The 20460-nt window shown below is 43.6% G+C and overlaps 1 protein-coding gene across 5 annotated transcripts in view; it reads right to left on the bottom strand.

Moving 5' to 3' along the window:
- The window catches only part of Cpne4 (copine 4), a 482269-nt gene that overhangs the window by 130952 nt on the left and 330857 nt on the right, over positions 1–20460 (bottom strand). For all 5 annotated transcript variants that reach the window (XM_052718909.1, XM_052718911.1, XM_052718913.1 and 2 more), the window contains 2 exons: positions 5240–5311; positions 4117–4191 (listed from right to left, as the gene is read on the bottom strand). In XM_052718909.1, the coding sequence (XP_052574869.1) occupies positions 4117–4191; positions 5240–5311 (147 nt within the window). The remainder of the gene's footprint in view (positions 1–4116; positions 4192–5239; positions 5312–20460) is intronic.

Here is a 20460-nt window from a genome sequence, read left to right as displayed (position 1 = left end):
TAGTTAATACATAAAACATCATAAAGTTTATACATTTAAAAATATTCATCTGCTATATTATTTTTAAATGACAAAACCCAAGACATAACAAAATAGCATTTTATCGGCAAAATAACGTATTTTCCAATTTCAAGGAGGTAGTGAGGAGAGTGCTATTTAACATTTGTGCACATCAGTCTAGTGACCTCAGTAGGAAGGAGAGGAAGCTGGGTTCTCATATCTGCTCCTGTACTCATTGTGGTTTATTCGCCCTTGGGAAAACATCATTGTTCATGAGTGAGAGAGTGAGACTCAAAAGAGAAAAGATGTCATGGTGTTACTATAGAAACAGGTTTAACTTTGGGGATTTCCACGGAAGGGTGCACAGATACTAGACTTCCCTTTGACAACCACTGACCTCCAGCATGCCCTCACCTTCCCTCTCCCGGCTTCCTGTTCCTCTGAACCAAGTGTCCTACCTCCTGAAAGCAACCCAAGCTTTGGCTGGGACTCGGGAGACTTGCTGGGTCATTCTCTGTCCCTGATTTTTGCTTTTTGTTTTGAGTTTATTCAAGTAGCTTTAGGTGAATCATTTCACATCTCAGAATCTCAATTTGCCATCTATAAAAGAAGGCAGATGGATAGAGCAGTGCTTTCTTTTTTAACCTGCAGTATTTAAATACTTGGATGTTACCAGACTAAGCAGGAGATGGGATTCTGATGTTCTGTGACTGATATGAACTGGATACAGCCCATTTCCCCCACAGATTCATGCTGCAATTTTAGATGTATATGGAAATCAGTTACTTTAATATTACTCACTAATATAATAAAACCCAAGAACTTATTTGTATCACAACGGCTTTTAGTCATTGATTTCTAGCCAGGGACTATATCTGCTGACCACGTAAGTGGTTGCAAAATTATTTAACGCTAAAAGACTGGAAAGGAATCTTCCTTGAGAATTTCCAGAAATAATTTTTTTTCTACTCGTGAAAGGAAAAAATTGTACTGTGTTATTCTGATCTAGCAAAAAAAAATATTATGGGAGTTCCAAATTTCCCAATGATGGCTTCCACAATGTTTGGGGTATACATATTTTCTATAACATGGGTTTTGCCATTTTCTCATAGACCTGGGGTCTACTTCCCTGCTCGTATGTCTGGTGTATGACTTCTAAGATTGAGTCAGCAAATTGTTTGAAGTTCCTACATGGTTCTTGAGAGGCACTTTCTGGGAGAGGCCAGGCCTGCTACAGGATATCTGTCATGCAGGTACTCTATTGACAAACCTGCTGAGCCCAGCCTCTGGCCAGCCCAAGTGCCAGGTACTAGCTGCCTTTTAGAACCATGGGAAATGTGACAGCGGCTCTTTCCTATGAACAAAGGGGAAACTGTTCAAGTTCCTTAGAGCCTGTAGAGCTGCTAACAAACCTCCAGCCCCTTGTGCTGTAATGTTAGTTACTGAGAACAAATTAGAGGCACTACGAGGACAACAGAAGATGAGAAACCGTTGCAAGCCATGAAATGAGCAACCTCCAACTATTATGCTCGCTGCAAAGAGACCACAGGGCATTGTTGTGAACTCTTCTGAGACGGGGGAAGACACTGGAAGAGGGGGAGCTTAATAGTCATGAGAGGGCGAGGATTTATAGCCCAACCCCCCAGTCCACTGGGTGCACTGCAGATCCAGCACTCAGCTCTGAACACCAACAGAGACCACTTTGCAAACGTTTCACATTAGCTCCTTCAGACATAAAACAAAACAAAACAAAACACTAAATGGTACATAGTTTGTGGGGCTGAAGGAATAACTTAGTTGATAAATGCTTAGTAAGTGTGAGGACTGTGTTCAATCTGTAGAACATGTGTAAAAAGCTGGGTGTGAGAACTTGATGGTAAGACTCTCCTGCTGAAGACACCACCCACTTTGACTGCAAAACATAGAGAAGCCAGTCGTGAACTGATCAGAAAATTCTCTATCTAACAGCTAGCTCGTTCTCACAGTGCTGACACTTGCCGTACAGGCTGCTGGGGAAAAAGACATCGATGGTCTTATTCAGCACTGGACCCTCAGTGCTACAAAACCAACCTGCCAGACAAGATGTGCCCACTTGTGTAATAGTGGCAAAACTATTTATGGGGTAACCAGCTGCTCTCTTGATTGGATCTGAGGGCTGTTCCACAAAAGAGGATTCCTGTCTGGTTTTATAAATACGGTTAAAAGCCATGGCTACTGAGTCATAAACCTAAGAGGATGAACTCTTGATGTTATTTGGCTAAATGGGTGTCAAACTGCCTTCTAAGCATCCCTGCCTCTATCCATAGATTTGTGTTGATCTCAACCTCGACCAGAAGCTTCTTATCGCCGTGAGTAATGGGTAATCCTCAGTTGGGATTGACTGAGGGTGCCCAGCCACAGATGAGATACCTTTATCAACCCTTCCCCCAGTGTTCAGAGAATTTGTAGAAGGTGAGATGGAAAGGATGTAAGAGCTGGAGGATGGGGAGGAGAGCTGGGAAAAGCTGTCTTCTGGATGTGACACAGCCACCGCACACATGACCTCACAGCGGCTGTGGTCATCTTCACAAGGCCTGCACACAATCAAGCCAGGTAAAAATTCCAATGTGGAGTGCAGAGGGGCTCCCCAGGCCTCACTCCTAGCTGAGGTATTGGCAGTTGATGGCTTCTTGGGGGACTCAGTTTTGCAGGTGTAGAGAGGGTTGGTTACTGGTAAGTGCCCACACCCCAGTGGATAGCTCCACACCTATGTGCATATAGGCAGCATTAATTGGACTCAGTGGGTTATAATTTTTTAATTAAGAAAAAAAACATGAAGTTGGGAGAGAAATGTGTTGGCCGGGGCCCTGAAGGGATATGATCAAGATACATGTGTGCAAAAATTCCAAAGAATAAATAGAAGAAAAATATCTAGACTTGGTAATATAGGTTTGTAGTCTCCATGCTGGGGACACAGAAATGTGTAGCACCCTGGGGTTTTCTGACCAGGCAGTTCAGCATAATCAGTATGCTCTAAGTCCCAGTGAGAGACCCTGTTTTAAAAAAGAAGATGAATGGCTCCTGAGGAACAATATTCAAACACACACACACACACACACACACACACACACACACACACACACACACTCAGGACTAACTGGGTGATTGGGTGGATGTTACCATGGAAAGAGCATGATGGAAAGTAGACTGACATGGGGTTGGATCTTCAATTTTATTACTTACTATCAGGATGTGGTAGCCATGGAAACATACCTTGCACACTCTTTCTCTGGGGAATGGAACTGACCAAGGGTTATAAGCTTCTGAGCTCTGATGTCCATCCTCGCATTTGTACTGTGGCCAGACTGCCTAGGGCTGTTCTGTCCAATAACTAAGTACATAAGGGACATTAAGGCAGGCTATTGGCTGGGAGACACAGTTCTCAGTGGCCAACTTTGGCTCTGGAACATCCTAATGGCTTTACTGAACCTCTCTTGATCTGGGTAGCATTTTAGGGGACTTCTATCTATACTCACTCATCTCTTTTTCATTTGGGGTCAGAATTTCCTCATGACCACATTTTCTCCCAGCTTTCCCCTTATACAACTCATAGGCATTTCTGTAGATACAGTCTTTGTGGCTTTCATTCTGTCTTGGTGTCTGTTACTCAGTGGCTCTGGACTGTGACATGGAGGAAGCTTGGACCAGTTATTTCATCTTTTAATCTCTTTCTTCATCTGCATTAATACTACCACTTACATGAGGACTGTACAAATGACTGAATGAGACAGTGTATGCAAAGCTCTTAACTGAACTTGGCCGACACAGATGCTTACTAATATGTCATCAGACTCCCCTTCAAGGCTTCTCTTTTTCTTTAGAATGATCCTAATGATGGGGGAAAGTCATATTTTCCTGGGCACAGCTGACCTCTGGCATTTGGAAACAAAAGATGACTTAGTCTTACCAAATGCTTCTCCATTTGGGGAAAACCTCGCCTTCCAGACCTCTCTGATGTCTTTGATGTGTTTAATAATGTGGGTTGAAAGGGAAAAATTGCTGCGAGGAGGAACCTGATTAAACTGTGTGTCTTAGCTTTATTACTTCCTTCAATGAGGTCAATGCGAGATGTTTTACCTTATCATCCAATTTCCGTGCATTGAATGCAAGCTCCACATAGTCATCATTGCCTGATAATTCTTCAGCAATCACCTAAGGGAAAAGGCACACATCAGCTGCTGTAGAGAGTGGACCCTTCAGCCCAGGAGCCTATCAGCACCTCTGGGTAATTTTGGTCTCAAAATAAACAAACACAGGCATTGGGCAAGAAGTTTCTCCACACTCCTTATGCATGTGGTGTACCATTTTCAGCTCTGGAAGGGAGCTCACCAGAATACAGAGCAGTGTGTGAGTAGCTTTCATATGAGGAGTGTGAAATGTGAGATGGAGCCATCAGGAGCAGCAATTAAGAAAAGCTTTCTTTCTGGGTATGGAGATGCATGCTTTTAATTCCAGCATTTAGGAGGCAGAAGTAGCACTATCTCTGTGAGTTTGAGGCTAGCCTGGTCTACATAACAAGTTCCAGGCCACCCAGGGCTACATAGTGAGATCTTGTCCCCGCCCCCCAAAATTTAAAGTACCTGCCTTTTCTTTAACAAGTCTCCAGACTCACTAACTATTGAGCAATTCATCCATTGCTAGTATCAAAAAGGAACTGAATTTCGGCATTTATTTCATTTTAAATAAAGAATAAATTTGCTTAAATAACTACTGTCTACTATAGAACCAAGCAACAAAGCTCCATTCTATTACTCAATGAAGAATATTAACGTTGGCCTCTCCCTGGGAAGCAAACCAAACTTTGAACTAAATGCTTTTAAAATAAAATTATTGAGGGGGGCCAGTGGGTGGCACTTTGCCAATCTGAAAACCCCAGTCAATTCTGTATTCTTACTGTGTCCAATAAAGTCCACTTTCTTCTCGTTCCTACTCTGTCTTGTGATTTCTAGCGTGATTGCAGAAGCTCTCAGCAGAAGTGACTGACCCCACTTTCAAATCTACTTTCCTTCCCATTCTCCCTAAGGGTAGAAGGATCAAAATGGTTTTAACAAGAAAGAAAAAGAAGGGGGGAAAAAGACGGAGAAGCCTTGGGTATTTCAGTCAGCTCCCAGCAGGCAGAGGAGTTCGCCATCCTAGCATCTCTTTTGGATCAGCGAGTGCATGAGGTCTGACACCTGTTGCCACTGCAGGGCCAGCTTACCGTGATGGAGGATTTTCCGGCTGTGTTTCCATGCTTCAGCAAGGACTTGGAAAGCTTTCTCTGGGATACAATCTGCAAGCAGAAACAAAAGGAAAATGCTACATGTGCAACTACAGACCTGTTTTAAAACATTCTCCTCTGCCAAACGCTTCACTGACAGTTCCACCTGAAATTGTATATATATATATATATATATATATATATATATATATATCCATTTATGAGTCCTGTTTTGTCCCTGGGTCTCTCTGAAAATGAATTAGCCCCCTATTTCCTCCTTCCTTGTGCGCTGTGAGAAAGGGGGTGAGGAATTTAAATAACTCATTTGGGCCACAGTGGTGTAACTGTTGCTGAGGCATTTACATCAGAATCAGGAGGGCAGTGTTGAACATGTACATCAAGCTAATGGAAAGGAGGCTTCACAATCACCTGAAATTAGCATCAAATCTTTACAAAGCAGGTGCGGGGGGGGGGGGGGGGGGGGGGGGGAATGTGTAAATATGTAACTTCTGGGTCTGTAACCTCTGGAGTTCTATTTTTAATATGTTCATTGGGGAGCTATGTGTCTCATCAGGAAACCAATGCTCAGACCAGCCCACAGGAGTAACTGGGGTGCTTTTCACGACCCAGCATCGGAGCATGCACACAGGGACAGCTATATCATCGTATTGGAAGTTATTCTTAGAAGAACTTGTTTCTCTCCCTGATTCCCCCTGTTTTTGTTTGTTTGTGTGTTTTTTCTCTGTTTGTGAAAGGTAAGCTTGGCAAGGCATTGTGGTTGGGATGGCTACATAAGCTATGTCCAAAGGGGAATGGAGTGAAGAGAATCATCAAGGTGATGCTGTGCCTGTACTTAAGGAAAACATCCCTCTCTTTGGCGGGCAGCTTCTATCTAATATGGTCTTGGTGATGCTAGCTTCCTGGTGTGGTGCTATTGTGTGAGCTTCTCTCTTGAGTATGAGGTAGTACAGTGACTGCTTCTAGTCATTAGGGAACGGGGGGGGGGGGGGGGGGGGCAGCAAACAACCATATTGTAAGTCAGCCCTGTACAAAGCCCTCACATGGAGTAGAGCTGATGGCTCCTTTTTAACAGCATAGTTCATGAGCCTGGGAGGAAACCCCCCACGCCCAAGCTGAGCCCAGGGACAGCAGCACGCTGATTACACTTTTGACGGGCCCTTGTCTAGAAGACTTAAAAAAGCCATACCCTGATTCTGGAAACAAGAAATGATGAGGTAATAAATGCTTTTTTTTCCCCCCAAATCTACCACATTTGGAGGAAGTTGCTTTTTTTTTTTTTTTTTTTTTTGATAATCACAGAGGACAGGAGAAGAAGTCAGTGTGAAAGGCAGGTAAGACAAACCCATTCTCTGAAATTCTCATACTGTGTGTTTTCTGTCTCTCAGAGTAGTGAAAATACAGAGGATTCTGGCCAGAGGGAAGTCGTCTGTAAGACATTCCCAGGCTGAACAGAATGACAGATCCATCAGGATCATATTCTCAAGATGCTCATCATGCTGTGGTCTGAAGAGCAGAGAGTATTCCCGACATAAAGCTGCCTGACGGTCACACCAATGATGCTGGTAACACTGATGATAACTGTGACAACCTCAATGACACCTGCAACGAAGCCTCCCATGTAAGGAGCACATCACTGTGTCAGATGCCTTAACTCTGCAGACTTTTATCCAGTCCCCACTGCATGCTGCGAGACTTTGTGAATAGATGTGGAAGCAAAACCAGATGTCACACCTGACCTCACAAAGCAGCAGGAGAGTGGGGAGGACATCATGAGTAAATGAAAAAAACAGTTATTATCTGTGAGCAGAAACTGGGCAGCATCTGACTCAAGGCATTTCCCATTTTCCAAGTTGACTTGTTATCCTGAGGCATTTCTTTCTATTTCCTTCCTGCTTTATCCACACAGATTACCTGCCCCTGGGTCCAGTTGATCCCAACAACCTTAGGCTGACAGGTTTCGAGACAGGGTTTCTCACAGGCCTGGTATGCCAGTTTAGCTAGGCCGACTGGCCAGTAAGTCCTAGAGAGGCACTTGTCTCTCTTTTCCCAGCATGGGGATTACTAGTGCACACCACCATTCTTGGTTTTTATTTGTTTATTTTCTTCACATGGGTTCTGGAGATAAAACATGGATCCTCACACTTGTGAGGCAAGCACTTCCCCTGTTGAGTCCTTTCCCCAGCCCCATGCATCGTCATAACTCTTATCTAGACATACCAGCACTTCATTTGCAGGCATGGATAGTAGCCTGTTACTCTGTGCTCACTCCCGCCTTCATGTTAGGAAGTGGGCATTTGGGGTACAAGTGGCTAACCAAGCGGGCAATAACAACCTGCTTTAGAGTCTCCAGGCCTCCAACTCAGCTTCAAAGAATGAGTAATAATTAAGGTTTCAACGCTTTCATGGTAACAATGATAGACATGCAGTGGGCTGTCACTGATGCTGCCATTCTTGGGGTTCTTGGGCAAAAATAGCATGGATGCCCAGCTGGGGTATTGATCTGTAGAGAAGTCTGTTCACTGCAAACCCCACTTATCACACATGCTCTGTTGCTTTTGAAACGACTACAGCAGGCTGGGGGAGACCTTAGGTCATGCCTTGGAATGAGGAAGGCAGAGTGACAAGGACTCACCCTGGCTGCAGCTGACATTTGAGGCCAACAAATAATAAGGTTTGCATGGCTTCAAGGCTAAAGGGGATGTACCTGTCAAAAGTCCTCTAATTTGATTCTTTTCACCCTGTGGCAGGGTCACAGCTGCAGACCTTAGCACACAACAAAAGGGTGACATAGAGAGAGAAGAGATGGGAGTTGAAGCCCCCTGGGTTAGCAAAGTTGGACCAGAGGGACATTTGTACCACTGGGAATCTGGTCTGCATCCACCCCCGGTCAAGGGGGAGGGTAGACTCCTCCAATGAGGATGACAGTGGTGTCTAACAGCATGGGTCTCCATTTTCAGTAAAGCCCAGGGTTTCATTTAAACAAATAGGAACAAAGCCAGGAAAATAAACATTTAAGCCCATGTCGTAGCAAGTGTATAATCAGTTATATTTCAAAACAGTCATTTGGTGACTAGACACACATTTGTCATAAGGCTGTTTTTAGTGAAAATATTCTCAGGATTCTTTTTATAAATTACTACAGTAGCAGATATTTATTGACTAGCTTCTATGTGTCAAACATTGGCTCATAGGCTACAAGGGTGGAGAAAAATCAGTCAAAATATATTTATAATATTTTAATTTAAATAGAATACATAATTTTCCCTGATCTTTTTCTCTCCTCTAGCCCCTCCCAGTTACCATCCCTCAAACTCCTCTTATGTCCTCCACTCAAGTTGATAGTTCTTTTTCTTTGATTATTGTTATAGTGTTGATATTTATATGTATGTATATATGTATATATGCATATGTATATATATGCATACACCCATATATATACATACATAGACACATATGCATATAGATAGATACTTAGCAGACTGTATACACACACACACACACACACACACACACAATTTGCTGAGTCCGTTTTTGCATACATGGAATCAAGGTTGACCACTCTGCATTGGACAACCTGTAAAGAGGGATCATCCCTGGGGAAACTAATTCTCCTTCTCCCAGCAGTCATGAGTTGACTGTAGTTGTTTGCATAAAGGTTCAGTAAGTGGTACTCACATGTCAGTGTCAATCAACAGCTGTCTAATTGGACTTAAGATCCATTCACAGGAAGGAAATCATGTATGGTATTGGAAAGCTAGGCAAGTGGGGTCTTAGAAAAGAATCTAGGACCAACACTGGACTAGCACAGCACCATTCCTCACCACATCTAAATCTTATCCTTATACCGCAGATAAGTGTAGCTACCACCTCTCATTAAAGAAACTTCTCTTTGCACCAATCACAGAAAAACCACAACTGGACCCAAGGCAGAGATCAACATTGTGGGGAGCCCAGTTCCGATGGATACATCTATATCGCAGCTCCTGCATCTGTGGCTCAGAGAACCCCTCAGAAAAGGAGGAAAGATTGTAAGAGTCAGAATACCAGAAGTCTGCTGTAAAACAGTCTCTCCTAGAAATGGCTGCATAAACAAGACCGGAACAAGGTATATCAATGGACATGTTAACATGGAAGGGGGAAAATGTTTATATTTTTAATCGCTTCCCTATTAGCCTGACTGTTAATCTCTAAAGCATGTACTCTAAAATTTGTCACTATTTAAAGACAAGTGCATGGTAAATACACTGGTGAAATACAACTGGGAGTCACCAATTAAAGCAGGTTTAACATGTCAGCCTCGGGAAATCTCAGAGCTTTAGCTGTGAGTCCTTGAGGACAAGCATATATGTTGTTTTGCATGGAAAGCACTACACACAGGTTCAGGGAGCAGAGCATGGATACGGGGGAGCAGAGTGGGTATTGCCAGGGATCGGGCAGGGGTTGGGCAGGAATCCATATTGAGTGTCTTCTTTCATCACTCTTCACCTTATTTGGGGGGACAGGATCCTTCACTGAACCCAGAGCTCGATGCCTCCTCTAGATTAGCTAGCTCGTCTGCTCCAGGGACCCACCTTTCTCTGCTTCCCCAGCATGGGGATTTCTGGCCCGTGGTGCTGTGCCCAGCTTTGACTATGTGGGTGCTAGCTGTGAAACTCAGTTCCTCATGTTTGTTCAGGAAGCATTTTACCAGCTGAATTTTCTCTCCCTCCCTGGGTACTGTCATTTGTTCGTTCGGCTTCCCCCCGCTTCTTATGTGTTTGCTAATACAATTTCTAGACCCACAGCTATAGAAAACAAAACAAACAAACAAAAAAACCAAAATACGGCATCCCGGCAGTTTCCTGCAGCAGACAGGGAACTTGCCAAGAGCCTCACGGGCTTTCCTCTTGTAGAGCGGGTCAACCTTCCTACAGCCACACTGGCCATCTCTATGCTTCGAGTGGTACTCATGCCTCCTATCCATAGACACAGGAAACAGGAAGTGGGAAGAACTAATACTTTTAGGGAGCAGCCCTCAATCAAGGATGGGTAGACTTGGTATATAAACACCCCGCCTCCTTTTCTGTGAGCTAGAAAGTGAGAACACAGAAAGACAAATATCTTCAGTGTGCAATGTGATCAGATTTTGAAGATGTATTTAAAGGGGGTTTTAAACTAATTTATCCCGTTGGAGTTTCACCAAGGAGGAAAAGTTGTAGGAGTTAAGAAAGGCACAACCTGCCTCCCCCATCTTAGGTCCTGGGGATTAAAGCTAAGGTTTTACCACTGAGTTACATCTCTCTACCCCATTTTTACTTTTTATCTTGAGATAGGTTCTCAGTAAGTGGCCCAGGTTGTCCTTGAACTCACTCTGTAGCTCAAGCAGGCTTTGGACTTGGGAATCTCTTGCTTTAGCCTCCCAAGTAGCTGGGATTAGAACAGTGGTTCTCAATCTTCCTAATGCTGCAACCCTTTAATACAATTTGTCATATTGTGGTGATCCTCAACCATATAATTAATTTCATTGCTACTTCGTAACTGTGATTTTGCTACTGTTATGAATCATAATGTAAAGATCTGTCTTTTCTGATGGTCTTAGGCGACTCCTGTGAAAAGGTTGTTTGACCCCTGAGGGGTCGAACCCACAGGTTGAGAACCACTGTATTAGAGACTGTACCACTAAGGCCAGGCTAGACAGATACAATTCTGAAGCTTTGTTAGGCATCTAGGAGAGAGGATGGCAGTATGCCTGTGTACTTACATCTTACACAAACTAAGTACAGTCCTTGGCCTTTAAGTGGAGCCCACCAAAGGTCCATCCTGGGGAGAACAATTCAGAAGGGTAGAGAAGGTGATGGCCTCAGTGGGTGATCTATTGGTTTGGACTTCCTGCCTTAAGCTCTCTATTAAGTAGGATTCTAATTACTTCAGTGTAATTACAGGCTTTTACCTGTTCTCTGACTTCATTAGCAAGAGTTGGAGAGGAGGGAACGTTTCAGAGAGGGAGAGGGATTAGGGTTTAAATCCTTCTGTGCACTAATAACTCACGTTTGCCTTGTCACTGTGTAAGGCCACGTGACCATCACAAATGACTCAGGTTAGTGACTACTCAGCAGTCACGTGTCCCTCATCCCAGCCCAGCCTGCCACACCACAGGCAATCAGGAGAAAGAAGAAAGGGTTGTTCACCCAGCTCAGGGTCCAGGCCAGAGCATTCTATCAGGACAAGGACACACACCGGCTTTTCAACCACCGTCTTTGGCAGGTTGTAGATCGTCCGTCCCAAGGCTGGCAATCAAGCATCAGCAGTCCATAGAGCCGGACTCTATGGCCTTTGCATTTCTTTTTTTTTTTTTTTTTTTTGGTTTTTCGAGACAGGGTTTCTCTGTGTAGCTTTGCGCCTTTCCTGGGACTCACTTGGTAGCCCAGGCTGGCCTCGAACTCACAGAGATCCGCCTGGCTCTGCCTCCCGAGTGCTGGGATTAAAGGCATGCGCCACCACCGCCCGGCGCCTTTGCATTTCTTAAATGAAAGATGTTAACCTGGTTTTGGGGGTAGACTAAGTGTCCTTATTGTTACCAGTTAAAGGTCACATGACTAAGGGTTGTTATAAATACAACCTAGAAAGCTCTGACTGTGAGGCAGCTGCTGCTGTAGAGGACCTCTGGGTACCGATGGGCTCGATTCTCAGGGCAGCCAATAAAGCACAGCTATATGCTCACCAACAGAGGAGAAAACTAAGGTATGGAGAGCCTGTGGTTTGCCAAGGCTGAGGGAACAAAGAACTACAGACTTGAAGCTTAAAGCAAACCAATTAATTCTGTCCTGGGGCTCCAGAGGGCAGAAGTTTGAAACCAAGGCATTGGCAGGGCCTTGCTTCCTCAGAGGATCTGGGGGGCATTTTGAATCTTGTTCCTTCAGCTTCTGGTGGCTGCCCTGGTCCTCTGCTTGTGGCTGAGTCACTCTATCTCCTTTTTCTTTAGATGGCTCTTTCCTTTTCTGTGTGTCTCTAATCAGGGCACTTGTTAATGGATAAAGAACTCACCTGGCTCACCCAAGACTTCCTCATCTTGAGACTGTTCACTTCAGACTATAAAAGCTTTTGCTAATTGGGGTCATGCTCACGGGACATGGACACAATTTTTGAGGGCTATCGTTTAGCCCACGACAAAAAGGTAACTTCCTCAGACTTTCGCAGCCAGTAAGTAATCTGTGATCTAAATCCAGACAGTCTAGTTACAGAGTCCGCATTCATTACTACAGACTATTACAATTCCCAGGAATGACAGAGGAGGACCGAAGGGACTCTGGCCATCTCAAGTGTGACAAGCATGGCTCTGGCAGGCCTTGCCCTTCTCCCCCACTCCCTCTGCTTTGCTAAAAACCATTAGATTACATTTCTAAAGCTAGCCACCAAGGTCTATTCCCTTATTTGGTCACTTCCTCCTTCTAAGGCTGACTACGAAGGTTCAACTATCCTATTATCTATGGCATGAATTTCTCGTGTATATAATGACCATTAACAAGATTATAGAACCAGGCAATAGGTGCTTAGAAAATGCTGTTTCTTCCCTTCTGTCCTGTCCAATCAATCACCACTTAGAGATAATTATAGTCACCTATTGGCTTGGACTGGGGCCTGGAGGTAGAAGAAAAGATGGACTGATAGAGGCACGGAAGACACTGGATTCATCAGGCCTCATGATCAGATGATAGGAAGGGTAGGGAGCGAGAGGTGAGGAAAGGCTTCCAGACTCATTTCTCCAGCATCCGGGAGGATGAAGGTGCCACTCACTGCCTGGGCCCCTCTAAAGGAAGGGTTGATGGAAGGGGCTCTGGAGAATGCAAGGGGAGACAGTGAGTTTGGATTGGGCTGTTGAATCTGTCTGTGAGCCATCGTGGAGTTATTACCTTTATTGTTGGATATCTGAGGAAGTGTGCTGTCCTGGGAGTCTCCAATGCATGAATAATGAATGGAAAAAGGGGGCAGATAGGGAGTATATTAAAGGGAATGAGGCAGGACTAAGAGTGAGGCAGCCTGCTAGGCTGAGCCCTTAGCAATGTCACCATAGTTCACTTATCCTCAATCCTTGTGAAGGTGGACTTTCTTTGGACCACCAGCTCCCAAATAATGACATAGACACTTACTATTAATTATGAAAGCTTGGCCTTATCTTAGGCTTGTTCTCAACTAGCTCTTAAAACTTAAATTAACCCATTTATATTAATCTGCATTCTGCCATATGACTCTCTCTGCTCAGTACCATGTGTTCCACCTTCTCTGTGTCTGGCTGGTGAATCCTGCCTCTTTTCTTCCCATAGTTCCTCTCTCTCCCATCTATCCTCTCCTGCCTAGCTATTGGCCATTCAGCTCTTTATTAAACCATTCCGAAGGTGCCTTGGCAGCAACACATCTTCACGGTGTACAAAAAGATTATCCCACAATACCCTTGAACAAACCTGTCAGTAGGGAACTAACCTCTAGGACTGAGGGATGGCATTCAGCCCTCTGTGTTCTCCCTGCTCATCTGGGGCTAGAGAAAGGTCTATGTGTGAGGAGGGAGCATCTAATTCAGGGCAGGGTCTGTCTTCTCATTTGTGTAGTGATAAAAGCTCGAAGAGAGACTCATTCAAAAATAAGAAATTGGAGATGTTACTGAAGATGCAGTTGAGGGGACCTTTGTGCACCCAGAAGGGATGTGTAAGTTCTGCAAAGTTTCTGTGTGGATCATCAGCAATTTGTGTCAATGGCCTTAAAACTGGTGTCCAAACATTCCTGTTAAGTTGTTCTAGAGGAAAAGCAGTATCTAAAGGACTGAAAGATCCATAGAATAAGATGTTCATCCAGATGTTGTACAAAATGACAAAGGACTGGAAACAGCTTTAATGTCTATAACAGAGAACATGCTGCACCAATTTTGCCACATATCTTTTAAAATTAATGAAGCAAAAGCATGCACATTCACACTGACAGGTTTGCTGTATATTTGTTGTAAAAAGTCAAGCAACAAGGCTAGGGATGTGTCTTGGGTAGCAGATGGCAACTCTAGCATGCATAAAGCCCTTGCTTCAATTCTCAGCACTATGAAGTTCAAGATTATCTGCAGAATAGGGAGTTCAGGACCAGCCAGGGACACATGAGTCCCCATCAAAACAAAGCAGAGCAATAAAAATGAAACAAAACACAGAAATAAAAACAAAAGAAGACATAGCAATAAAAAGCATTCATAAGTGACTGAGTATTTATTTAGAAAAAGAATTCTGTGTACATGCATAATGGAAGAAAATCTGTAATGTATACCAAAGCACTTGAACTATCTCTCAGTAGTAAAAAGAAGGGTGAGTTTTGAGCAGGTAATCCCTTACATGCAGTAAAACAATAAATCCATTTTCTACAAATGATGTGGTTGAGGGACAGACAATCTTTCTTGACAGATGCCATGTGGAAAATCTTGGGTGTTTGTAGAAAGAGCCTGGGGTTCAGCAAACCTTACAGAGAGCTGAGGGTGGGGCTGGGGAACGAAGGATTCAGAAACTGTCACAGTTCACTGTCCCATGAACTCAAGGACCTGGAGATTTAAAGACTTTATCCCATGGACCCACAGATGAGGTTTTGTAGGCATTGTAGATATTCTTTCTTGGGGAATCAGCTCATCTCTAGAGCTTGTACTACTTGTACTAAAAGTGCTGCCAAGGAGGCCAAAAGGTCTGTGTCAGGTGCAGAACTGCTCTGCTGTTGAGACACAGATCTGCTCTAAGAGTCAGAAAGCCTGGGCTAAAATCATGGCCCCGGCACTTGCACAGCAAGTTACTTCAAGGTTCAAGTGTGTCACAGACAGACCAGGAAGTCATGGTATCTCTGGAGTTTCAGGGAGGCTAATAAGTAACTGGTGCAAATATTTCAGCACTGAGTCTAGTGGCAGTATCATGTCTCAGTTTTTGTCTTTAGAATTCATTTAACGTACTATCCAATATGAGATGAATTAACATATGAGCATAAAAGATCCTCGACAAGGGCAAAACAGGGCAAAAATACTCCAAGTTGCTTAAATTCCCTGGTCCTGGAGTATTTCTGGTAAATATTCATGAATGGGGTGCCGAAGAGCTCCCTGAGCTAGGAGAAAGGCATTTTTTTTTTCAGACACAGGAGTCAATTTATCAGCTTGTGGGGAAGAATGTCTCATGCTTGACTTGTGTGACCAGTTTCACAGTGGTGGTATTCAGGAAGAACTGCATATTATGCTTCAAATTTATGAAGGATTGGCTGGGAGAGATGAGTCAGCAGCTAAAAACACTTGTTGCTCTTCAGAGGACTGGGTTTTCAATCCCAGCAATCGCATGGAGACTCATACGCATCTGCAACCCCAGTTCCACAGGCTCCAACAGGCATGCACCTGGTGCACACACATGCATGCAGACAGAACATTCATATACATAAATTAAATAAACCCAAAGGTATTTCCAAAGGGTTGTAGAAACTGCCTTCCATTTGGTAAGCGAAGGGGTATAATGGAAGGCTCCTGTGGAGATCAGCTCAGCTTAGTTTTGAACTGGTGTTATGCAAATTGCTTTCAGTGTGATCTCCGGTGAAGGAGCTGAGCTCCCACACCTGACTCTTTATCAATTAGAGACAATGGTGCTCTCATTGAACTCAATACTCTGAGATAGAATAAGGCTTCATGAAAAATGGCCTTTTTTTCTTCTACTCACCACTCATGAGAAGACCTGGGAAATTTTAAAGAGTTTTTAAATTTTTCTTATTAAGGATGTGAAACAAGAGGTCACATAGCTTACTTAGGAGCAGGAGAGAAGCAGCTTAGAATTCTGTGAATCCAAATGTCTGATGTTAACTTTTTGCTGTGCCAATTTGGAGGCTTGTATTCTTTCCCAAGTTATGATGATGGTGATGTTGGTGATGATGATGATGATGGAGGTAGTGGAGGTAGCAATGATGGTATGATCATTACGGTGGTGCTGATGATGGTGATGATGGACTGGTGTGATGATGATGATTAATGGTGGTGGTGATAGTTGTGGTAGTGGGAATGGGGTGACAATGAAGGTGATGGCAGTGATAATTACTGACGATGTCAGTGATGGTACTGATGGTGATGATAATGGTTGTGTTGGTATCGATGTGATGACTATGATGATAACTAATGGTGGTAAAGGTGATCAAGACGGTGGCGATGATATTAGTGATGATGATGATATCATTAACAGCACCAAGGTCACAAATACCAGCCAGACCTAAGATCAGCTCTTTGAAATGGCTAGTTATGAAAATTATTTATTATTATAAAATGATCATAAGAATATATTACTCAAATTGGGGCATTTTGTTATTTAAATTAACAAGATGTGATTAATTAAAACAAAATAATGTGTTTAAGTTAGAATGGCCTGGGCACATGGGACCACAGTCTACACTCTCAGTATGTGGCGATCTCATGAGAGAGGTACGGTCTCCTCCACAGAAATGTTATCGAGAGGCTAGGAGCACCAGGCAAAAGAGAGCCTGCTCTGTTGGGGGACTAAACCCAACCCTGCTGTCTCCTCAGTTCTCAGCTGTCTGATTCCACGGGGGCCCTGTCAGCAAATTAACTGTAACAGCAGATTGCTTGCTTTGAACTTTAACAGAGGGGATAGAAGTTGGCAGGATTTCTGCTCCTTTGTTCCCCGCACTAGTGAGGTCAAGAAAGCTGCCCTGAGCATCCAGGTGGGCAGATGCTTCGGAGGCAGGAGTTAGGACTGTAGTCAGCTTACTCTGGGCCTCTGGGAGCTAGGACTCAGGAGTGTGCATCTTGGCTGACCTGCGCTGGTGTACAGAGAAGCCCCAGAGGCCTATGTTCCAAGCAAAACAAAGCTAATTAATTCATACCTGGCCTCATTTTGTCCTTGGATCTGAATCTAAGACTCGTGGGAATGACTTTGTAAACCAAGCAGGTATTTTTTTTTTCTTCCCCTAAATTTTATTAGATTAATTCAAAATACAAATATTATGTTTCTCAAATTTGGCTTGAATCGGCTCTGGGAGACTCTCACAACCTCTTTGCAGATCTAATGGTGGTTCCTTAACTTATTTGTTGGTAGTGCCCCAGGCCCTCCCAGGTCTCTTCGGTAACCAAAAGTAATATAACAAACGATCAGAATCAGATTAGCCAGGCCAATTCTGCTTCCCATGGGCAGAGGGTTGGGGACCAACGTTTTCTCAAAATCATCTGATGATGAATTCGCAGAAACCTTACATATACTTCACTAAAAAGGCTTTTCCTACTGACATCCCGGGCTGAAATTCTTCATATTTGTAAAAGTTCATCAGTGGGTTAAGAAACTCTCGCTCTCACTCTCGCTCTGCTGTGTGTGTGTGTGTGTGTGTGTGTGTGTGTGTGTGTGTGTGTGTGTGTGTGTTGTTACATATATATCTATGTGGACACTCATTTGTGTGTTGGGGGTAGTTTAAGAATCTTTAAAATGTATGCTGCTTCCTCTTTTGCTTATTTATGAGTGTTTATGATGATGTTTTTACTAAAACTCATTGTTTCTTTGTATGTGTTAATGTGTGTGTATGTGTATGTGTGTGTACAGGTGCACATCTGTGTGTGTGTGTGTGTGTGCTCACACATGCATGTGGAAGCCAGAGGTTAATGTCAGGTATCTTCTTCAATTGATCCCCATGTTATTTTTTTTTTTTTGAGACAAGGTCTCTCACTGAACCTGGAGATCTCTGTGGGGTTGGGCTGGCTGGCCAGTGAGCTTCAGAGTTCTGTTCGTCTGTATCTCCCTAGTGCTGAGATTATAGACACACACTGGTTAACCTGGATTTTGTCTGTGCAGGGAACCACAAGTCCAGTCCTTATGCTTTTGTGGCAAATACTTTACCAACTCCTGAGCTCCTTTGTAGTATTTTGTATTGTAATTCTGATATATATTCGTTGTAGGAAATTAGGAAAATACAGCTGCAATGCTACAAACCAACCGTAATCCCACAACCTAGACCTCATCACTGCCAGTGCTTAGACATGCATCCTCCCAAGTCTTTCTCCTTTGAAGAAGTGGGAAGCACAATGGCTATCACCATATTTTCCTACCATTTTGGAAGAAAACACAAGAGATGATTTAGTCCTCTCATACTTATGTTTGGTATTCAGAAAAGTTCGTCATCAACACTAACTAAATTTCATGTATAGCTTGAAGAAGAAGAAATCAGGAATAGTCACAAGTTTTAAGATAAATGTAGTAAACTTTATAAGATAAAACATTTTATTTTGTTGAGAATGGTTTTGGGGAAACTAACTTTTTGGTTACTGAGGTTCAGCCAATTGGTGATTTGGCATATTGATCATTCTGTTCATGGTGATACAGTGTCTTCTGGCTCCATGCTGTGACAAGGACAGGGTAGTCTTATCTGATACTCAGGAGGCTAATATTTGATAAGGGCATCAAGAAAGCATTTTCAGAGGAAAGACAAGTGGCAGGTGGTGGGAAGAGTATGCTACACGTCATGGAGACAGGGCCAGCCTGCATGGACAGCCAGTTCTGAGCTGGGTGGACTTAAGAATCTAAGGAAAGCTGGCTAGGAATGAAAAAGCAGAAGCTGAGGTGGTCTCAGGTGCACCATCTTGCTCCTTGTCTGGGTAAGCTGGTCTGGGTGCTGAGTGCCTTGTACTAGTCTGGATTAATGGGCTATGACCAGGACAAATGTCTAGAGCTGTCTTTAACACAGAAGTGGAAGTCTGCAAATTGTCATTCAGTCCCAGCTGTCTCACCCTCCTCCTCTGAATCAGATAAGGCTAAGACAGGTATCAAATAACTGAATAGATATGAAATAGGGCCATAAACACAAGCTCATTTAAATTGCTACTGAATATATCTTTTTAATATTATCTTTGAAATTGAATGGGCACAGGATTGTTTTCTCTGGGGAAGGGGGGGCCTAGGTAGAACAGTGCCATCTGTTACTCAATGGCATCTAATACTTAGCACCAGCAAAATGCTGAGTCACAGATGGAAGGAAGGGGGTGCATGCAGGCTATGTGGTGGGGACTCAGGAGACCGTTTTTTCAAATGAATGAGTACAGAAATGATGCTTAATTTCTGAGAGATGCAAGGTAAGAAAGGAGTGACAGTCATTGACTCAGGATGTGAAGGAACTTAGGAAGGAATTGACCCAGAATCTTCTATAAAGATAGATGAAGTCTATGACCCATATGCCACAGAGTTAGTTGTTAAGCAACTTGTCAGAGGTAACATGGGGACTTGGTGGCAGTCCTTAGATGTAATGCCTGACTCCAATTGTGGACCCTCTGAAGGAGGTGTAGAGCTGTGACAGGAGACTTCCAGAGAAAGCAGAGAGTTTCCTATGGCCTGAATTGTAGATTACGAGACTGAAAGAGCTAGCAAAGAAAAAAGGAAAGAAGGGATTTTGTTCTCCTTGGAGACATGGGGACTTGCTTGCCTGCAAGCACCCTGAATCCTGCCTGTCTGTGAGCAGAGCATCAACAGTAGGGGGGCAGCACTGTTTTACAGGGTTCCACACCTAGTCCAGGGGAGCTGACAGGAGGCTGTTAACCTGTGACATCATTCATCACTTACATAGTTGCCACTGCAGTGATTCTGTAAAATCTGGGAAAGCTTTTTCTCTGAGAAACAAAGGGGAAATGGGTTGCTTGCTATAATATGTAAATTTACTTCCCTAGCCATCAATTTTAAGGCACAAAAGCACTAGATATTATAGAACAAAATGCTGACATTGGGATCTTGCTCTGGGCATTACAGTGAGTTTGGATGACACTTTTGGTGTTCACAAATGGGGCCAGTCTGACCCTAAACCAAATTCCCACAGATCATGACAACTTGAGGTCTATTGGTCTTCTCAAGCATTAGCTGATAAAATGTGGACTTCTATCTGTGTCAGGAAGGAAACGTGCTGTCTGGATGGTAGGTCCCTTTGTATTTAATGGAGAGCAGAAACAAACAGTGGCAGCCAAGATCTCCATCAAGGGCTGATGGGACAGACAGCTCAGTTGATAAAGGGCTTGTATTGGTGAAATTATTGAGGCCACTCCACGTAGTTAAAAGGAGATTTATTTAATGGCGTAACTTACAAATTAAGGGATAGGTAGGTCGCGGAGTCTGGGGAAGGTGTATCGCAGTCCAGCGGTGTTCTCTGGAGCTCTGCTTGGTACACCTCTCCAGTCCAGGGTCCCGCCACAGAGAGCG

Source organism: Peromyscus californicus, unplaced genomic scaffold (genome assembly GCF_007827085.1).
Source record: "Peromyscus californicus insignis strain IS unplaced genomic scaffold, ASM782708v3 Scaffold_11__1_contigs__length_118956290, whole genome shotgun sequence".
Lineage (NCBI taxonomy): Eukaryota > Metazoa > Chordata > Mammalia > Rodentia > Cricetidae > Peromyscus > Peromyscus californicus.
The sequence above is the reverse complement of the archived record's forward strand: the minus strand, read 5'-3'. Positions and strand labels throughout refer to the sequence as shown.